The sequence below is a fragment of the Rissa tridactyla genome, chromosome 9, assembly GCF_028500815.1.
Source record: "Rissa tridactyla isolate bRisTri1 chromosome 9, bRisTri1.patW.cur.20221130, whole genome shotgun sequence".
NCBI classification, from domain to species: domain Eukaryota; kingdom Metazoa; phylum Chordata; class Aves; order Charadriiformes; family Laridae; genus Rissa; species Rissa tridactyla.
In genome coordinates this window covers 28118986-28138449 of record NC_071474.1, presented here as the reverse complement: position 1 = coordinate 28138449, position 19464 = coordinate 28118986, and the positions used below count along the sequence as shown (strand labels likewise).

Sequence of the window (19464 nt, the reverse complement as noted above, 5' to 3'; positions counted from 1 at the left end):
CCTGCTCAGACACAGTATCATCAAATGAGTGTCTCTGGAACCAGGAAAGAAAATTAAATGACCATTAACTAGATAGAAGAGAGCTGTCTCCTCTTACCACCTACGACTTCAAAAATAGCGTATTACAGGCAACTGGATGCTTGCAACCAGACCATTTTAAAACAAGGTATGCACAGTATATCTGACCTTCTGTAAATAAATTCCCTTTTAAGAGTCCATCATTAGGCATGGGAGGTCTATCTTGGTGACATACAGCTTCCACGTAACGATTATGAAGGAGTGAATCCCTACTTTGTATCATTCCAAGGTGTTTCTGTGGTTTTCTTTTAAATATTCAACTGTACAGATGAATAAAATTTACTTCCAAGAGAAGAATTAGGACACATTTATAGTAACGCCTTTCCCGGTGTCACTTCATTCATATAACACTGTGACAGAGATTTGCTGTTGCTGGATTTTATTTCCGTCTTGAATTTTGCTGGGGTAATTCCAATGGTCCAACTGCATCTTCCAGAAAGACAAGGCCACTGCTTCAGAGCGGATGGAAAAGATGTCTCACAGGCTGTCTGGTACTAAAAATACCAGCAGGAACAGCGAAGTAAAGGCTCACCAGCTAAAATCTGTCTTTCTGCCTCTCACGCATCAGCTAGTCAACCGGAATCCCCAGGATATTGGCAGTACAAGGTAAAGAGCTACTTAACATGAGCACAACTGCAACCTGCCTTTAAAAGAAAGCTGTTAAAGGATCAGAGGATGTTATGTGCGAACAACTGACAATACACAGTTATCAGAAGAGCCGCTTGCTACTGGCACATCATCAGTACTGCTTTAAAGGAAAAAAATAATTACATGCAGGTGCTTCCATCTTCTTTGTACATTCTGCAATATATAAAATGACCTTTGGACAAAATAGTAAGAGGAATGGAGGAGAGGGTACCAGCACAGGTAACCAGGGATTTGGTAAATTGGAACTTAGTGCCTTTAATACGGAGTAAAAACATGTCCCCTGCGCAGGCTGAGCTGAGTGATGGGGCAGGTGCTCCAGGATACAAACGCATTCTGCAACTCTAACTGCAAGCTGTGTTTGAGGGCGTGCGGATCAGGTTCAGCTGCAGTACAGCTACACTACTCTCTGCTTTTACAAAAATAGGAACTCGGTGCTGCCCGCTACAGACTCCTCAGATTAGCACTTATTAAAAATTAATAAAATGGTTTATTTTATATATACATATGTTCCAAAAAATTTATACAGTTAAAATATCAAATTAGTGATCTGGTAACAATACTGTTCAAAATAATCTCTTTTGTATGAACATTAAAATACACGTTTTTAAAAGCGTTTCCTTTTAGTGCTTCCAAAGCACAGCGTGTGCCAAGGCCACCTGAAGAATCTCCGTCCTCCTCACAGGATGAAAGAGAACTGAAGTCGGGGACCTGGGAAGCCTCAGGTGCACTTTCATAATGTCTGCAGACAAAACAGAAGAGAGTCTGAGGTAGATTGTTTAGTGACCATCGGGTGGTAACAGTCACAGGGCTGTCTTTAGCTTTCATTAACACAATAGCAGTTTCTTTACTCTCAATCTACACTGAATCTCAAGTTTAAAGGCATGGCTAGCAGTTCTCGGGAACAAGACCCTTGTCTCTGTGGTGGCAACATGCAATTTTACCAGTGCAGGTGTTCTGGGAAGGTTTTTTTTTTTGGGAACACACGGGCTCTCTCCACGATGCAGACAGTGTGTGCATTTGACAGTGCCCCATTTTAGTGCAACCTGCTGCCTATAGCACGTAAATGTCTAATGACAGCGTTCAAATGAGTAAATTCTCATCACCTGCAGGAGGGGCAGCAATGGTTATTTTCTTCAGCCTGTTGAGCAAATAGCACCCTCCACAGGAAAAAGCCACACCTTTCATAGCAAATCCTTAAGGTTATAGCCCAGCTTCTGCCGATAGAGGTTCTTAAAGTTAAAGCTCCACTGCTTCTTCTCAGACTGTGACAGTAAAATCACTTGACTGCCAAGATGGTGAGGGCAGCAGCTACATCCTCTTCCACTCTTCTGCGGCACAGCAAACTCATTCTTGGTCCATATTCGTCTGGCCGGTTCATTATTATCTACTGTTGACATGATTAACTCTGTTGGGTAGGCTGTTCAACTCTAGTTCCTCTAGTATTCTCTCTAAGTGTTGTATTAAGACCCGTTTTTTAAACCTAAGGAAGAGAGGAGAGCAATTTAGACTCTTTTCTTCCAAAAATACAACCCAACACTATTCAGCCATGACAAATCATATTACCAGAGGCTCTCTATTTCCAGTAGGGAAGAGCTTGCTTTATTTCTGGTGTTAGAATGGCCAGAAAATTTAATTTAATACAGCCACCCTACCACAACCCACCCCCTACCCCAACCCACCCACATTTTGTGTCAGTCTTCAATAATGACCCACATCTCTATATTACATTTAAACTTCAAGTAAAGACCACTTACTGCATAAAAAAATAATGGGTTGACCACTAAAACAACTATAATAATTGAAATATGTCAAAAAGGAAAACAGAAAATACTAGTACTGGAAAAGTTTTGATTTACTATAATGATCTAAATTAACATTTAATTTATGGCTGAGTCATTTATAACCATACAAACCTTGCTGCTTCCTTGATAGCAAATTCAATGAAATACTTCTGAATTTCCATAGGTCCTTGCACCTCCTCAAGAAGAGTGAAAATTTTTTCATAATCTAAAAAAAAAAAAAAAATTAAAATCCAACCATATATTAAAAATAAATATTGCAAATGTGTTTTCAATTAAGTTTAACAGCCAAAAGAAAAAGCAGAGCACAGTTTCACACTTCTGTGTACAGCAATACATGTACGGCAAGAAAAAAAAACAACCCCGCGTTAGGTTTATGCACAGAAAGCAGGTGATACCAATAATCTGAAAAGTGATACTGATGGTCTGGTATTTGAACATGGCACCAAAGAATTAGGTTCTCCTTAAGAGCAGCAACTAGAAACAGCTGTCCTCAGAAAATGCAGGGTAGGCAGAGAAGCCTCATACCTCCACCACCGCAGTGCCACCATTAGCAGTTAATATGCACGTAGGGCCACCAAGCCCTGTTTTAACCTAGAGCTGTTCATTTCTGAAAGCAGAGGTTAGGATCAGTTCTCTTAGAAAGATTAATTTTTAGCGTGGGCACAATTAATATGACTACCTTACTGGTACCAAGTAAATATACCCACTGCGAAAGAATGAACTGGACACATTATATTCTAAACAAAAAATGGCACTGTTTCAGTATTTTCTGTAGTTGAACCCAGTGTGGAGGTATTTACGGTGCTGTGACTAAGAGCCTGCTCAGAGCGATGCAGCAGGCACAGAGAGGATATACGGTCACAACTGTGAATATATGTACATATTTAACCCACTACTATTTCTCCTCTCTCTTTGATGACTGCCTCAACTCTGCAGCAAGACAGGTGACTCATACTGAACGTAGTACTATTTTACTCTACATCACCATTTACCAGACACAAATTTGGTGTACGATTAGATGAGCCCACTTGGCAAAACAGGAAGCAAAGACATACCCATTTAGGAAGTTTTAAAACATCTTAAAAATAAAATACAGATGCAGCATAAAAATGGCTTCATCTCTCAACAGCCTCAGGCTGCCACAATGATTATGTGCCTCAATAAAATATTAAGTTTTGGGAAAGCAATGCAAGATCAGAAAGACTTAAGAAGACTAGTCCATTTACTACTAACTGGCACTTGACAATGCATTTGAAAAACATTCAATAGTTTAATTTGTAGACATAATTAGTTCAGACACAGACCACATTAGGGACGTTTGCCATTCAAGAAAAAACAGAAAGATTATGCCTATGGCAAATCCCACACCACATACGTTATTTGGAGTTTCAGGTTAGTGTTTTGGTTTTGATCCTGTATACAAGTACAGGCAAAACACGTGACAAAAGCTGAGGAGGCAAGTTACTTTTCCTCACAACATTTTATAATTTTGGGGGCTTAATCAAACCTTACAGGAAAAAAGGAGACAATTTTTAGTATTAGTTCTTAAAGAGTTTTACAACAGTGTTTCATCACTAGCCATATCACTAAACGATATCTAGTGTTCATATCACGAAATGAAAAAATTATCACTTCGCTATTAACTGTTAAGATTCCCTTTCAAACATATTCCAAGATGCATCTTTGTAGCTACACATGCCTTTGCCCTCCAAAGGAAGTTTTGATGGACACAAAGCAAAGAGGTACACTAGGCATACACAAGGAGCAGGGCAGCACGAGGCCAAGTCTATCCAGTATCATTAGACCGTTGGTAACACCTTCGTAGAGCTACACAAACAAAACCTCCGAAAGGCACTTTCACAGGGTACCTCTTAGAGCAGTTAACTTACCTTCAAGGGCCAACAAGGTCACTTGGCACTCAACTTCCCAAACACTGCTGTGTCTAAACTTTAACTCACCTGCCCAGCATGTAAGAATTTTCTTCCTTTTTGTCCCTCCATTGTTCATATGCACGCAATCAGAAATTATCCAAAATCTAAAGTTGTATGTGTATTGAAAATAGCTCCTTGTTTCAAGAAAAAGTCTTGTCCCTAGCACCATGGATAATATACTAAAAAAAAAAACAAACAAACTAAAACCCAACACAACTTACTTCTTCCAGGTTTGCGAACCTCTTTCATCACTTTAATTTTGATATCAGCATTGCTTCCCTCCAACATCATAGGTGTTATTTTGAATGAATTTGGCACAGATTCAGAAGTAGACTCCATCGCCCGTTTTTGGTCATCTCCAGTCACACTGTAATTTAGAGGCCCTCGAACAAGCGCGTTGGTACCAGGTTTATGATCCAATCCATCTTCACTTAAACAATTGAATTCAACAGGCAGAGAGTCTAAGTCATTGGGTAACATTTCATCCTCTCCCATAGCAGCTGGAACCGACGGAGCCATTTGCACAGGTAAGCCATCAATTTGCTTCTCCAGTGACTGACAATTTTCTGCTTTCTTCTCTCCATTGCCATCTTGGACAACACTGTTATTGGCATCTATAAATTAAAAATATATATCTTACTAGTGCATAACTGCAGTATCAAAAACCCAAAAGGAAATAGTTCCATATCCTTTCTTGTTTGAAGTACTGTGTAGTGACGTGACGGTGCTAATCAACTCTCCAATACTTTTATTCAACCTTTGATGTGGCTAAGGGAATACTTCCCTTTAGACTGTTGCCATCTCGTGTCACTATCATGAAGTCACCATTCTCTGTACTCCTATTGCAGTGTTATGACTTCAAAGTAAACTAATGTTTTCCTTCCTTCCCCCAGTTTCAGCTAACAGCGTTTTCCTATGACTCAGTTTGCTGCAATAGGTGGGTAAGAAAATCAGTATTTGTGGAAAATGAAAACATAACCATATTTTAACTTTCCTTCCCCACCACGGAATACACAAATGAGAAATAACAGATGATCTGAAATCCTTGCCAACTCCAAACCACTTTGAAGAAAGGTTTCAGTATTTTTTATTATTTTTTTAAAACAGTTACTCAAAATTATTTTTTATTCCAGACTTCATTGGCTATAACAGCAGACTGTTTATCCAGGCCAAAAAAAGAAACCCAGCCCTAATTAACACTAAAGCTTACGTACAAGCTGATATACCCTTTTGAATCAACTCAGAAAGCACACAGAGAGTTGGGACCACGTGGCGTGCTGTGCAACAACTCAACATACCTTTATTTGCTGGGAGGCCTTTGAGGTTCAGATACGACGGGGATCCAGAAGCTGAGGGTGGCCCTTTCCCACCAACGTGATTCGTTACGACGGGCGGTGACTGTGGCCGTCTCAACAGCGGTGACATGCTACGCCTTCTCTTTAGTGACGCTGGAGTATTGGGCTCTCCAGGACGCTTTATCTTATTCTGAGGCCCAGCGACAAATTCATCTGCTTCATCGATCATCATACCCTGAAAAGAGAAAAAAAAAATTTTATAATTTTTTTAAAACAGTACAAAATAGAAATTGTTTCATCACTGATGGAATAAGTCCCTCCGCGTTAAAATTCAGGTGGCTTTCAAAACACTTTACAGCTCTCGGAACAGAGATAACTAATGTACACTGTAACTAGAGACAGACTCTGTAAATCAGCATGATTCCTTACACATTTCTCTTGGACCACATGAAAGACACCTCTCCTTTTGCACATGACAAAAGAGCTACACAGGTTAGCAACATGCTGCGGCTGTTGAAGAGAAATTCTATGTTAAATATACAGTAGATAGTGTGTCTCGTCATACCTTCTTATCCTGTTTAAATGGATTGCCAAATGTATGAAGTCTTTTTGGTTGATCTGGGTCAATCTCCCGCAGGGGTGAAGGCATCATTTTCAAGTATTCCTGGTAATTTCCCATTTGAGCAACAGGAACACTATGAAGGCAGTCTGCAACACAACAAGAGATCTCAAATTTAGTCTACATTAAAACTAAGGCAACACAAACTTCACGCACTTCACTTGCAAGTGCTAGAACTCAAGAACTAGAAATGACTATTTCTTTTCACTATGGAAAAATAGCTGAAGACTACAATTTTAGAAATAAAGCTGGCGTGAGCTGAGTTTAATTGTCAGTAGAAGAATGAAAACTAAGCAAATTTCATCTCTATACTAACAACTGCATTTTTTAGATTCCCAGCACCTAACAAAGGTAAAACAAAAGAAGTCCCTCTGCTTTAAGCCACTGTGACTATAAAAAACATGTCTACTGAATTTTTGTTGTACAGGGAAGGTCTCCCATTAAACTTATTTTTAAAAATCTAAGCAAGCATGACATGTTGCATGACAGAAGGCAAAAACTTCTTTCTCTTTCAGAGTGAAGAAAAGGACACTGACTGACGCAATAGATGATGCAATGGCCACTTCTCCTCCCACACCCAGGACAGAAAACACTACTTCAGGGAATAAAAAAAAAATAAAAAAAAAATAGCTGTACTCTCTCCAAACCATTAACAAAGAACGGTGGCTACTTACCTTCATCCTGCCCCAAGATAAGCCTATGTGTTTTCAGAAGATTGGTTCTCATTCTAGTTAGCTGGTCTAGAAGATTGCGACGAGGAATATCATACGCATTTCTGAATGCCTGTGGCTTCAAATCCTAGTTTTATAAACAAAACAAATGACTTTCAATTAACCCATCAGTTCTCATACACAGCGAAATTCGTCTATGAACTGTATTAATGCTAACTATTAAAAAAATGATTCTGAAGTAACTTCAGAGCTTTGTAATTGGACAGAGCAGACTCAACAACTGTCTTTTCAACAAGACCTTATCCAGCGTTAGCTCTTTCAGCTCCATTAAGACTAAGCACGTTAATTCCTGGACAAACAGCACTAGCTGTCTTTTGCAGAGATTGTCACTTGAAACACAGTAATCTTTGTTTACTACCATGGGATTTTCAAACAGTGTCCCAAAAGCAGCTGCAAAAAAAAAAATCACATTTACTCTTCTCACTATTTATGCCTACGCTGCACTCTTCACAATTCAGTGGAAGTATTTACTTCCTCCTTCTACACCAAGTCCAAAAAAGTTACCCATTTAAAACATATGAGATCAACTGCTTAATCATGTTTACCTTATTTAAAAGTCCTATGTGGAAGCCAGCAAATTCTTTAACATTCATTTCCGCCAGTCTCAGTGGAGATTCCCCAGTGATGCCTTGCAGCAGTTGCTTAAAATCCCTACTGTGTACCAAGGAGAGGCCACTGGAGTGATTTTTCACTTTTATTCCAATTTCTTGTGGAACTTTCTTACCCACTGAACCTATTATCCGTTCCGACTCTATTTTTGTCTAAAATGGAATCACACCATGAGTTAAAGAATCAGCAGGCATTGCAGATTTCCGGTATAAAACACGTAGTACATTAACAGAATAAAACTATAAATTTAGTTCCCAACTACACAACAAACGGGAGAACTACTTGCCCAGGGATATATTGGATCACACACATTAGATCTCAAGTAGAAAGAAATCCTAACGTGCTAGCATATGGAAAAAATATTTAGCCAGTGTATCTAAATTTATATGTCAGTAGGAGGTCTGTGAATATCCCTGATTTTGCTGCAAGTCTTGTGACTTTCTTTTGTGTCCCTGAAGAATCATCTTTAAAGGGAAAGAAAAAAAATAAATAATGGTGGGATGCTTTACGTTACTGTAAAGCTGCACCTAAACCAGTATTATTCAGATACAGCAACATTAATTCCAGATTTCATTTTTGAAACAATCTACAAACTAAGGTTTGCATTGTATCTTTGCAACAAGATAAAGGAGAAAAGTCATAAAAGGAATTTGTTTCATCAGTATGTTTCTAAATACATATTACTTCTCCAATTAGCACAGATTCCTTATTGCAGCTACAGGTAATTTTACTGCATTAAGCATTAACTGTATTCAAAGTAAGACCCACTTGCATTACCTCCAAAAAAACCCCAACCAACCAAAACCCCAAACCCCACAGTGATTGCAACCCACTTCCCTCAGATCTCATCCTCTGCAGGGTTTGCCTCATTATCTGTGGGGAACTCTGAATTTAAGGGCAGCAGGAGCACCGCAGAGTTCTGGAATTGCTTCTCCCTATACAGGAGCTTATAATGCATCCAACACATTTAAACTGTTTCCTGTGCTGAGAATGTCTGTGAAAACCACAGTAGCCATCTCAAGCCATTTCAGCTCCATAGTGCAGATAAATAATAGGCATTTGCATATCATTAAGTTACCGAAATGCCACGGGAAGTTTTATGTCTAATAGATGCTCAGTCATTCGGAGGCTTTTGGAATGTATTTTGTGCATTCTTTAAGGCGGAGGATTTTTTTCTTTGTAATTTTAAAGGCTGCACTGCTTCCCCACTGACTTCTAGATATTCAGCTACTGTCGTAAGAACCATTTGTGCTAAGGAGGCACGGCTTTCAGACAGTTACACCTGAAATGGCATTCTTCACAAAGAGAAAAAGATACACAAGACTATTTCCCACCAGGTCACACTTAACACATAGAATGGATTTGACCCGAAGGAAACAGAAAGCTTAGCTATAAAGCTTGAACTATGACTTTAATCCCCGTGGACAAGAACATACACTTTTTTGGAACATACACATTGCCAAGGCACACATGGAAATAAACATGACACTGAGAGCAAGCCTCTGACTTCAGCTGTGAAGAACAATGGCAAGAGCAGTCATAAATCCAATTAGTGATAATCTTTGGAGTTTAAAGGTCTAGCAGATACTTTAAATGTAGCTGAAGAGGTGTCCTTCGCACTCTCCTCCACCACTTACAGAAGGCACAATCACTGGCTACACAATCTCTCTGGATTCATCCACATTTGCGGGGGAAATGCTCACCAATCTTCAATTAGAATATATGCTGTACACCCATATGAACTCCCACAGGGATTAACTGCTTTATAATGAGATTACCACAAACTAAATAATCAACGCACTTCTAATTGCAAAGGTTTTATCAATACTACCTGTTGGCTGAGTTTTTTAAGGTAAGAGATAACACTGTAACTAAGTCCACAATCTAAATTATCTGATATCAGATTTGGAGCTCCCATCATCCTTAGGGCTTTCTTTAATGGCTATAAGGAAAACAAAATACACAATAGTAAGAGAATAAGTCTTTAAAAAAAAAATTTATAAGATCAATTACAGGAAGCTAAGGCACATGGATTAGTGCTCTAGCTTTTCCACTTTTGGCCACTAAAATTCAAGTCTATTCAGATAACATGTGACATGAGTTTGGTAGTCTAACTAGCTCGCAATGGACGTTATGCCACATTACCAAGACACCACACGGTGTGATGCCACTGGCAATTTCCACTCAAAGGCTCAGTACCAGAATAGCCGGGATGATGCAAGTCCATATTGAGGTGCATTGTCCAAGCTACACGTAAAAGGTGACACGGTGCCGCCCCCCACCCTTTATTTGGCCCAGCCAGTTCACTTCGCATCAGCTTCCCAAGTTCTAGCACTTCACCCACATTAATAAACAAACAAATCTGCATTTTCCTTATCAAGTTACAAAAATAATGCCAAATTTGGTTTCTCTGAACAATCTGAAGTACTTTAGATCAAAGCTTATTTAATATTTCACGAACAGAAAACACATTTAATATCTTAATATAGTTACTATTACTCAGTATTGCTAGAAATTTACTTATCTCTTGAAAATGTTTGACCTGATCTACATACCTCAGCAAAGCAAAATGTTTACTGCCTAAAATGTCATCATAATCACATAAACAAGATTTACTAGGAAGAGGTATGATGCACACGCCTCTGGTCACATCAGCCATTATACCCGGGAGGATGAAAGGAGAAAAGGAACATACCAGTAAGTAGTAAGGAGGCATGGTTTTTAAGTAGTTGTCAAAAGCCTGTCGCCACTTCAGATTTGGCTTAAGTTTGTGAACCTTAAACAAGTCATCTGCAAGAAGGAAAACAACAAAGAAGGTTTCATTTATATAGTCCCAAACCATTAGCATTATCCAAAATTCAACGTGCCGGGTTTCCCCCCACTTTTCTTCTCCCTCCACCCATCTCCCAACGGGGCTTCCCCACAACATCTGTTCTTAACCTTAGGTTTGAAGGATTGTGGACCCCCAGTCCTAGCTGCAGCAGACAATCCAGACCAAGTCCTCATTATAGGCAAACTTACAAGGTACACCAGACTTAAACACCGCACGCAACTACTAGCAGCATGGAAGGTGCAACAGATCCACCTGTTAAGAGTGTCACCTCCCTTGCCTCTCTCTTGCATCATCAGGGACTCCCTGTATCTGATTAAACCCAACAACATTCATTTGGTTCAATTTCCATTTTCAGCCCAGCTTTCTCTTGTTCAACCTGTATGATGAAGTCTGGTCTCCAATAAAAATATTCTTGGGCATCAAAGGGAAAGAAAAAAAAAAAGATATCAGAGCAGGGAAATCTTTCAGCTGTCAGCTTTGCGGGACTCTGCTGACAAGAGCAGCAGTTGGTGAGAAGGGGTGTACCTCCAGCCTGCCAGAGCAGCAAACACGCCCACAGATACAGACAAGAGACAGGAGTTAGCTAGAAAAACTGCTGCCCTCTAAAAGAAGGGCAACTGGACAGATTATTTCCTTTGGGTACTGTTTTAGAAATACCTTGCTTGCACTAGAGGTGTGCATACTGCCGTTTAGCAATCACTGATTTGAAGCATGTGCCTATTCGCCATTGCACACTACAAAGTGTAACAGTGATCTCTAAACATCAAAACCGAACAGAGTATGCTGTAATGTACCATTTGAAATTATGGATTATCAATTAGATCAAGTTTCTCCTCAGCAGGGCTGTAACATGCTGGCAAAGTGAGGCTACTGGAAGGATATGCGGGACTGGAAAAAGGGATGTCCAAAAATGAGCCGGGGAGAGCTGAAGGAGACAGAGATGCACAGAAGAGGGTGTGCGGAAGATGCAGCAAGGAAATCATTTTCTCCAGACTGAGCTTTCAGGAAGATATATTTGGAGAAGCAAATTTGACTTGCATAGTATTCTGCACAAATCGAACAGATGTTAAGATACGATTTTCCAAGTTTTCATAGTCAAACCACACTTAATTACAGGTATTTTCCAATCTAAATGAATTCTGTATCACATAAAACAAAAACACACTACAGATGCTAATTGTTCTCTTTCCTGGCCTGAAGGAAGAGGGGTGGAGTTTGAGAAGACAAGTTAGAACTCCATTTAAAATCTCAATATACCACATGCTTAGCACTATTATCCAAAAGAACTGTGATGGTATCATGGCATATGGCAAATATAAAGTAACATCCATTCTTATCTTATAAGCCTATTAGCTCTTTGCAGCAAAACAGAAGTTAAACTATACCCCTCTCCCAAAATTCAAAATGGAAAAAAAAAATAAAGTGTAAAATGTTTAGTATCGTGGTATGCCCTAATATTTTAAAGGCTACGAGCAGGTTATGAGTACAACTTGAACCTTAAACCCCTTATCAGCACTTTATTACTGTCTCGCACCCTGCACGGTGCAGGCTGTACCGGTGAATAACCCCTACGGTTGGACTGCACAGCCACTCTTCAACGGCGCTGACATTCATCATGCTCGATTAGCCGCGATTCTTAATCCACCGCAGAGCTGTAGTCTGGGAAGTCAAATGCAAAAGCACCTCCCTGACCTTTGCTATCCAAGTAAGAAGTTCTCAAATCTAAATAGAGCTTCAGCAAAGATTTGTCTATTTAAAATGAGAGCCTCCCCACAGCACGAACCCACTGCAGGAACTCCTGCCCTCTAGAAGGAAGAGGGTCACAGTGATAAACACAGCCACAAGTTTCAGAGAACACCACCATCAACACCTTACCTGCCTCTATCGCAAGAGTTTGAGACATACACTCTCAGCAGATTGCACCACAGGCACTCGAAATGTACTTTTTGCGCTGTGCCCTGGGCTGCACATAATCATTTATATAAATAAGCAAACAGTAACCCAGTTAACTATGTCTTTCATAGATTAAATTCCAAACTTTTGTGGATAAAATCCGAAAATATTGAAAATATCCTTTCATAAATTAGTTTTAACCCAATCTATTCATTTTCAGATATTACTCTCTGTATAGTCCATTTAATGCAGAATTCTTTTTACTTCTGAGCTCAGACTGCTGAGATAAAGCACTGGATAATTGGAAACACGGAATGAAAAACCACTAGGAAAGGGCCACAACCTGCAACAATCGAAGATATCGAGTAAAACTACAGACAGACTAGTTAAAACTGCGTTGCAAAGTCTTTATCCACTTCAGATTAGTGTACAAAACAACCAAATTGTGACAAACTGGATACCAATACACATCCTTAATACCCAGTACCACGGAAGGGGGCTTGATGCACTTTCAGGTTCAGTGAATATTTAAAAAAAAAAAAAAAAGAAAGTATGAGAGAATGGTCAACAGGTAATTTTAGTAGTTCAGCTGGAGCCTAATTACAGAAACAGTTCATGTGACAAGTCTAGTTGTAAGTGACAGCTTGCACCATGTAAACCAAAGTAAAAACTTGTTTTTTGTTTGTTTTTAAAAAAATCACCACTCACTTTATGTTCTACCTGAGCAAATACAGCACCATTCCCTGCTGGCTCCTGTAATTCCCTGAGCTCTCTAATGCCTCTGCACTAATAGATACGCTCCTATGTTTTAAGCAATAGAGACTCATGATTTTATATTCACGGAAATATCCTTCCCTGCAAATAATCTAGCCAAAAATAAGGCACTACAACATAAAATAGTATCCACCATTAAAAAAAGGTATTGCGACATTCTTTCCATTGACACAAAATGTTCAGCTCTCCCTCCCAGTGCCACAGCTTGCTACGTTCACATTTGTGAGAAAGACAGCCCTTGGTTTCCAAAATACAAAATCATGACGTGCAGGTTCTCTCAAGGAGCCTGTAAAATCATCAAAGGAAACTGTCCATGTTGCGGTCCTTCATGGGCAGTCATTTTCTAAATGCTCAGCCTTCTGCATAGTTAGACCCACAGAGAAAGGCTATTAACCATTTTCTCGTGGCATGTTCACAATGGCTGCTTCAATACCGCTTCTGCTGACATTCCCAATGTCCCAAATGATGATCCCAATGGATAAGCACTCCCATGGCTCAGCAGCGCCTGCCCTCCCTCTAACGCAGCTAAAGATCAGCCAAGGAAACATCCTGGGCAAGGCAGGAGCATCCAGAGGTGTACCCCATCTTTGCTAAGCTCTAACCCCTCATTTCACCTGGCTGTACAATTGTTTTTAAATAAGAATATATGAAGTACAATAGCCTTGCTAGGATCAGTTAATGGCAACAATCCTTCAAGAGGAAATTTCCATAATCCGAGGGCAGTACATATTCAGCATCAGAGCACGTCAGCATCTATCTGTGAAATGTTCTGTCTTCAGAAGTCTGCCCCTCACTGAGCAAAGAAAAAAAAAAAAAAAAAAAAAAGACAAGAGGAGAATGCACCCCACCTCCCCAGTTCTCCGAGCAAACCACCACCTCAAGCTCATCGTGCTGCCTCTCTAGCCTTCCCCACGGGAGCAAAAAGGAGCTGCTCAGCTCAGCCCACATGGTCTGTCTTACCCCCACAGACGATCTAGAGACCAGAATTTATGTCAGACAACCCACAGTGCATGGGGCAGGCTAACACATGGACTGTGCAGCTTCACTGTTGTATGAAGTCTCGTGAATTGGTTCCTTTCCTTATAAAGCTTCAGATTCTAAAAGCAGACCCACTAAGTTACAAGCTAGGAGAGGCTACAGCATTCCCAAATCCACTCTCGCAGAAACCAAGATGTAAATCACCAAATCTATAGGATGTGGTACAATTTATCTCCTTCAGTCACAGACCACTACAACGTGTCTCAGTTTATTCAAGTATAATCTGTAAGCCTCTTCATGCATGCCTATCTTACCTGTCTTTTAGGGCTGTCTCTTACATTATTTTCCAAGAACAAAATTGTAATTTCTCCTGCTCAAGAATGCAGAAGAAATACAAAAATGTAAAAAAAAAAAAAATAAATTCTGAAGCATCTCTCCATCTATTTATAAGGCTGAACACACGCAAACCACTTGATAAGACAGTACAAATAATACAGTTGTAAAGTGGTTTTGGCTTTGTCTGAAAGTCACTAGAAGGAAGGGAGAGTGATTATCCACTGTACTATCCCAAGGGAAGTCCCAGTCCTCCAACAAAATATTCTACCAGTAGGGCAGAAGCCACTAGAACCTCACTGATGTGCCGATGTGGGTGGTAGGGGCTGAAAAGAGAAGGCTTCTCCTGGGCTTGGAAGTTCTCACATCCTTTTTAATCTGGGTGAGAGTAACGAAAGATTGGTTTTACACCCTCAAATCAGTCCTCTACTGCACCATCAGTAGCCACTATTGGTATGCACTGAGACACAGGGGGAGGGCTTAAAAACAGAAACAACCCCTACCTACCTACAGAGACAAACCCACAGTCAGTATTTTTTAAAACACCTACAAATAATTTAACAGGTATGCATCTTAGTAATTCTCTGTACTGCTACGCAGAAAAGGGGCCAGATCTGCTTTCGTGTTTTGTATGTATTCCACCGAACTTAATTCCACAAGGCCTTGGAGACCAAAAATAAACAAAGTCCTGGAACAAGATCTGAAGATTACACTTTGTGTATGTGTTTGTGTTAACAAGACGGAACGCACAGTATTTGCATTCTAGAGAAAACATCCGCTTTACAACTCAGGCAACGTGGAAGCTCTTCATTTCCCTTTAAACAGCCTTCAGAAATTTAAGATGTGGGATACCAGGTGAGTAAACTGTAGAATCGCACTACACATACTAAATAATGCCTTTCCCAAAAGAGTACTAAGAGCTTTACACCCCTGCAAAAAAGGCAGGGGGAAGACAAGAGCTGGCAGGGAAGACACAGCTGAACTACAAGTGTCAACATCAAACAGGGAAATTAATTTGGTGTCAGTGATGGCTTTTCAGCTAGTGGATCTGCTGCAGTAACTCAGTAGCCACAAACTCGCAGAAAGTCTAATTTAGTCTAGAAATATCCTATTTGCACACGTTAGGACAATTACTAGGCTACACGGATGACTATGTAAGATACGTTCAAATTGTCAGCAAGCACAATTTTTTTTTTTTGTTGTTATGACCAGGATTATGAAAAAGCATTCCTGAACTGTGTTGTGGTTTTTTTCTACAAATGAACCGAAAAATCCTGTGTAAGAGTAAGAGTCAACGTTAATTCTCTTGATCTCCACTGCTATTCTGTATTACTAAACACACCTACCAAAAAAAAAAACACCCAAAAAAAAACAGAACAAAAAAGCCTTGCAGCATCTGCAACTAAAAGGGTTAGTAACACCCAGGAAACTGTTCTCTCTGCCTTTACCTTTATGTCAGAAACCCAACAGCCACAATTATTATGGCAGTTATTCACACAGCACCTTTTCATACCGTCTTTCCTGTAGAAAGTAATTTCATTGTGGGAGTGAAAAAACCACTGGTCCTTTGGGCAGGGAAGAAGTGTAGGTTGTTTCACTGCTCTGTTCCTTCTTACTGCTCTAAACTGCATCAGGGAATTCCCTCTTCCCAGCACCCATAACAAACGCTGCATCTGATCTTCCAGTAAAAAATTAGCTGCTACGAGAGCAACTGCAAAACCTGGATACACCACACCCTAAATGAGGGAAAAGAATGGAGGTTGAAGCTTACTCCAGGTTAAGGAAGAGGCTACGTGTCTAGGAGGTGAACAGCATCAAACATGCACTGGAAGCAGGTAGCTCTCCTCCTCTGCTGGAGAGAAAAAAAGGGAGAGGGGGTATGAAAATCCTCTCCTCCCAAATTGTGTTAAAGAGTTTGCAACATTCTCTACTCTCTGATCTCCATTACTTTATAATGTCTCAAACTAAGGCAGAACACCAACCATTATTGTTTTTCTTTTACTCTGAAGTAGCTGCGTTGGCAGTCCAATGGAAATGTATTACCTACCTAACAACGGAAGTAAAACAGGATAGTTGTAAGGCATCACAAAGAGGTTTACACAGGTTAAAGTAGTGCTTGCTTTTAAATACCCGAACGGGTGGCCAAGTTCGCTGTATTTTCCACTGCTACTCACAAACACCTGATGAAGAATAAGAGATATCACTGTATTAGAAGAATACGAGGAATATTAAGCATGGGGCATTTAAAATTTAAAATCAGTCTGAATCCAATTGCATTAAGACAGTAAATCATCAAGGGCAGCCAAGTTTGAGGTTGCACACATCAGGACGAGCATGCACTTACATTCCCCAGCCACACAAAACTGAGACATGCAACATTTAGTGTACCGCCAGTCAGTGTGGAAATGCTCTTCAGAGTATAACCTTTAGTGCTTTAGTTAAACTACTTTGAAATAATGCTCTGAAAAGTTTTTGCAATTATTTAAAATAGGTTAGGGGACATCTGCTGAGGGTATGTTAAAAACCAGTCTGTTTGAAATTAGTCTTCTGATTCATGAAACAGCATGACTAAGATTTACCACACTGATAAATGTAATCTTTTTAAGCATAGAAACTAAGCAAAACAAGCAAATATTCAAGAAACGTCTTTTCGTTATGCCAAGCGCCAAAACATTCTTAACATTGACTTTTTAAGCGCGTATGTATATGGGGATATTAACCTTGGAAAGCAATACATGCAAACAACTACCTCAACAGGATAAAGGTGGCAGATATTCTTATTGGGACAGTCAAAATAACACACATCTAACCAAAAATAGTTTTCCTAAAAAAAAAGTAAACCTTGCAGTAAAAAGAAAGTGTTTTTCCTCTATTTTTTTGGAGTGTAAGGAACAGGGTTTGTTACATGGTTTCTATGACAATGAGCCTATTTCTCTAAGGGTCTGATATGTAGCTAGGAGAAGAAAAGCAGTTTTTGAAAAACAAACGAGTAATTTTAATAACTTAGTCAAATAATGTACCTATGAATGCTTAAAGGACATTTTTGAAATTAGTTTATGAAAAAGTAACTTCAATTTTTCTTACGAATATGCATGTTATATTTTTAGTTAAGTTGTAATATTTATTAGGGAAACAGAAACATGAAAGAGACACCTCCAAACCCATCTTTCCAGCTAAAGCATCATACTAAGCAAAAACTCCTGATGTACCTATTAAGCTATTTTTTTACAAGAACACCATTGAGAAGGGAATTACAAGCCCTATTTTATAGAGGAAGCAGAAACAAGTCACTTATCCAAAAATTACAAAAGGAGCATGTGACAAAGGATTTCAGCAGCAGAACTTCGACCTCTTCAAGGCCAATGCAGTCAACAAGATCAACAGCTTCCATTCAATTCCCATTAGCAATTTCAACCATCGAGTGGAAATTATTTGCAGCTGTTGATTAGGTAACATGATGGAAACTAGTGCTAGGTTTTCCTTGTAAGCAAATGGAAGCCTACAGAGAATTTCAATTTAGACGAAAATGGAACCTGCGGGACACATTCCTTAGCAAAATGAGATGGACCTAGAAACAGAATTAAATGAGATTACAAAGCCTGTAGAGGGAACACTCATTCTGACTCCTGATAATTCTATTAGAAAGGAGGTAACTGAAACCTTGACACGTTTCTTCTCAACAACTGCAGAGTCTGCAACCAGACCCCAATTCTCCAGACTTACAAATACTAAAGTACCTTACGATGCCCATTACATTTCCAGAACCAAATAAAGGGCAAATACCTGCCAGCAGGTATGAGGAGACTTTCGTTCCAAGATGTACTGTGTTAAGGGTGAAGGCTCAAGCTCATACTTGTCAAAAGGAAGCTTGTCTATTACCATTGGCTCACAATCGACACAGGAGAACCTCACAACGGGGTGAGCTGTGCGCGGAGGCTAAAAGGATGGGAGAAAAAAAAAATGTATCAATTGTCTGCTATTTATGGTAAACAAATCAGTTCTCTTAAAAAGGTTCATACGCATGTATTTTACCATCCTATAGGCTTAAACTCCCAGTTTCTACATTTTCCTTCAAGAGAGAAAAAGATACAGGCTCACACAACAGAATACAGATTAATTAATTCTCTAACTTAAAACAGAGATAGACACACACGTACATACACTCTTCCCACCAAGAGAAAAACATAGTTAATATTCAACTATTTATCTTGCTATTTAAAATCCTCCATGCCAACCAACCTATAATATCACAGATAGGTTTAAAAAAAAAAAAAAAAAAAACAACTTCAACTCTGCTTCTCAGCTTGATGTTCACAGCATTACAGATGTGAAACTGTGCTCACTTCACCAAGGATATCTCAAGATACTCCCTGCTAAGTCTGATTTTCTTCCTCTTGAATCCTGGGGGGTGGGGGGGGAAACAGTACCTTGAGCACTTGCAAAGTACAGAAACAGAACATGCCTAACAAGAGGGAGATGTTTTGAAAGGCTAATAAGATATGCCAAATGTATTATCATTTCAGCAAGAAAAGAAGGAATGAGTGCTGGTTTCCCCTCATTTTCTGAAAGGGGTAACTCTTCCGTTTCAGTTTTAATTCTTCCTGCTAATGAAAGAAGAGTCCATACATGAAGTAATACTAAGCAGAGACAACACGGTTCATCTATCAAAACCAAATACTCCTTTTTCCATATAAATGCATTTTATAAAGCTTCAATTAAAATTTAATAGGTTCACTACGATTTGTGGTATGTGAAATAATTTGTAGTTTAATTTTATAATCTTTAAAAAAAAAATTTACCAAATTAAGTAACTATATACATGGAAGTAAACATTCCAGATGGAAAAAAACATCACTGCGTAGAGTATCGACATTAGATTATACCATTCTGTGTTAAAAATAGTTTTAACTACCCTTTTAAAGCAAAGTCAGACCACATTA

General features: G+C 39.3%; 1 protein-coding gene across 10 annotated transcripts in view; it reads right to left on the bottom strand.

Moving 5' to 3' along the window:
- Positions 1-1190: 1190 nt before the first annotated feature.
- The window catches only part of LOC128914980 (integrator complex subunit 6-like), a 42118-nt gene continuing 23844 nt past the window's right edge, over positions 1191-19464 (bottom strand). The window contains exons 8-19 of one of the 10 annotated variants that reach the window (XR_008468472.1): positions 18308-18460; positions 16572-16704; positions 10409-10503; positions 9545-9655; positions 7650-7865; positions 7048-7171; positions 6320-6462; positions 5758-5989; positions 4681-5073; positions 2640-2733; positions 1830-2206; positions 1191-1465 (exon numbers count right to left, since the gene is read on the bottom strand). Coding sequence is in view for 7 of the 10 variants with exons in the window: in XM_054214725.1 (XP_054070700.1) it covers positions 2107-2206; positions 2640-2733; positions 4681-5073; positions 5758-5989; positions 6320-6462; positions 7048-7171; positions 7650-7865; positions 9545-9655; positions 10409-10503; positions 16572-16704; positions 18308-18460 (1794 nt within the window). In the remaining 3 variants the exon portion in view is untranslated. The other 9 variants (XR_008468473.1, XM_054214725.1, XM_054214726.1 and 6 more) reach the window with 9 other exon arrangements.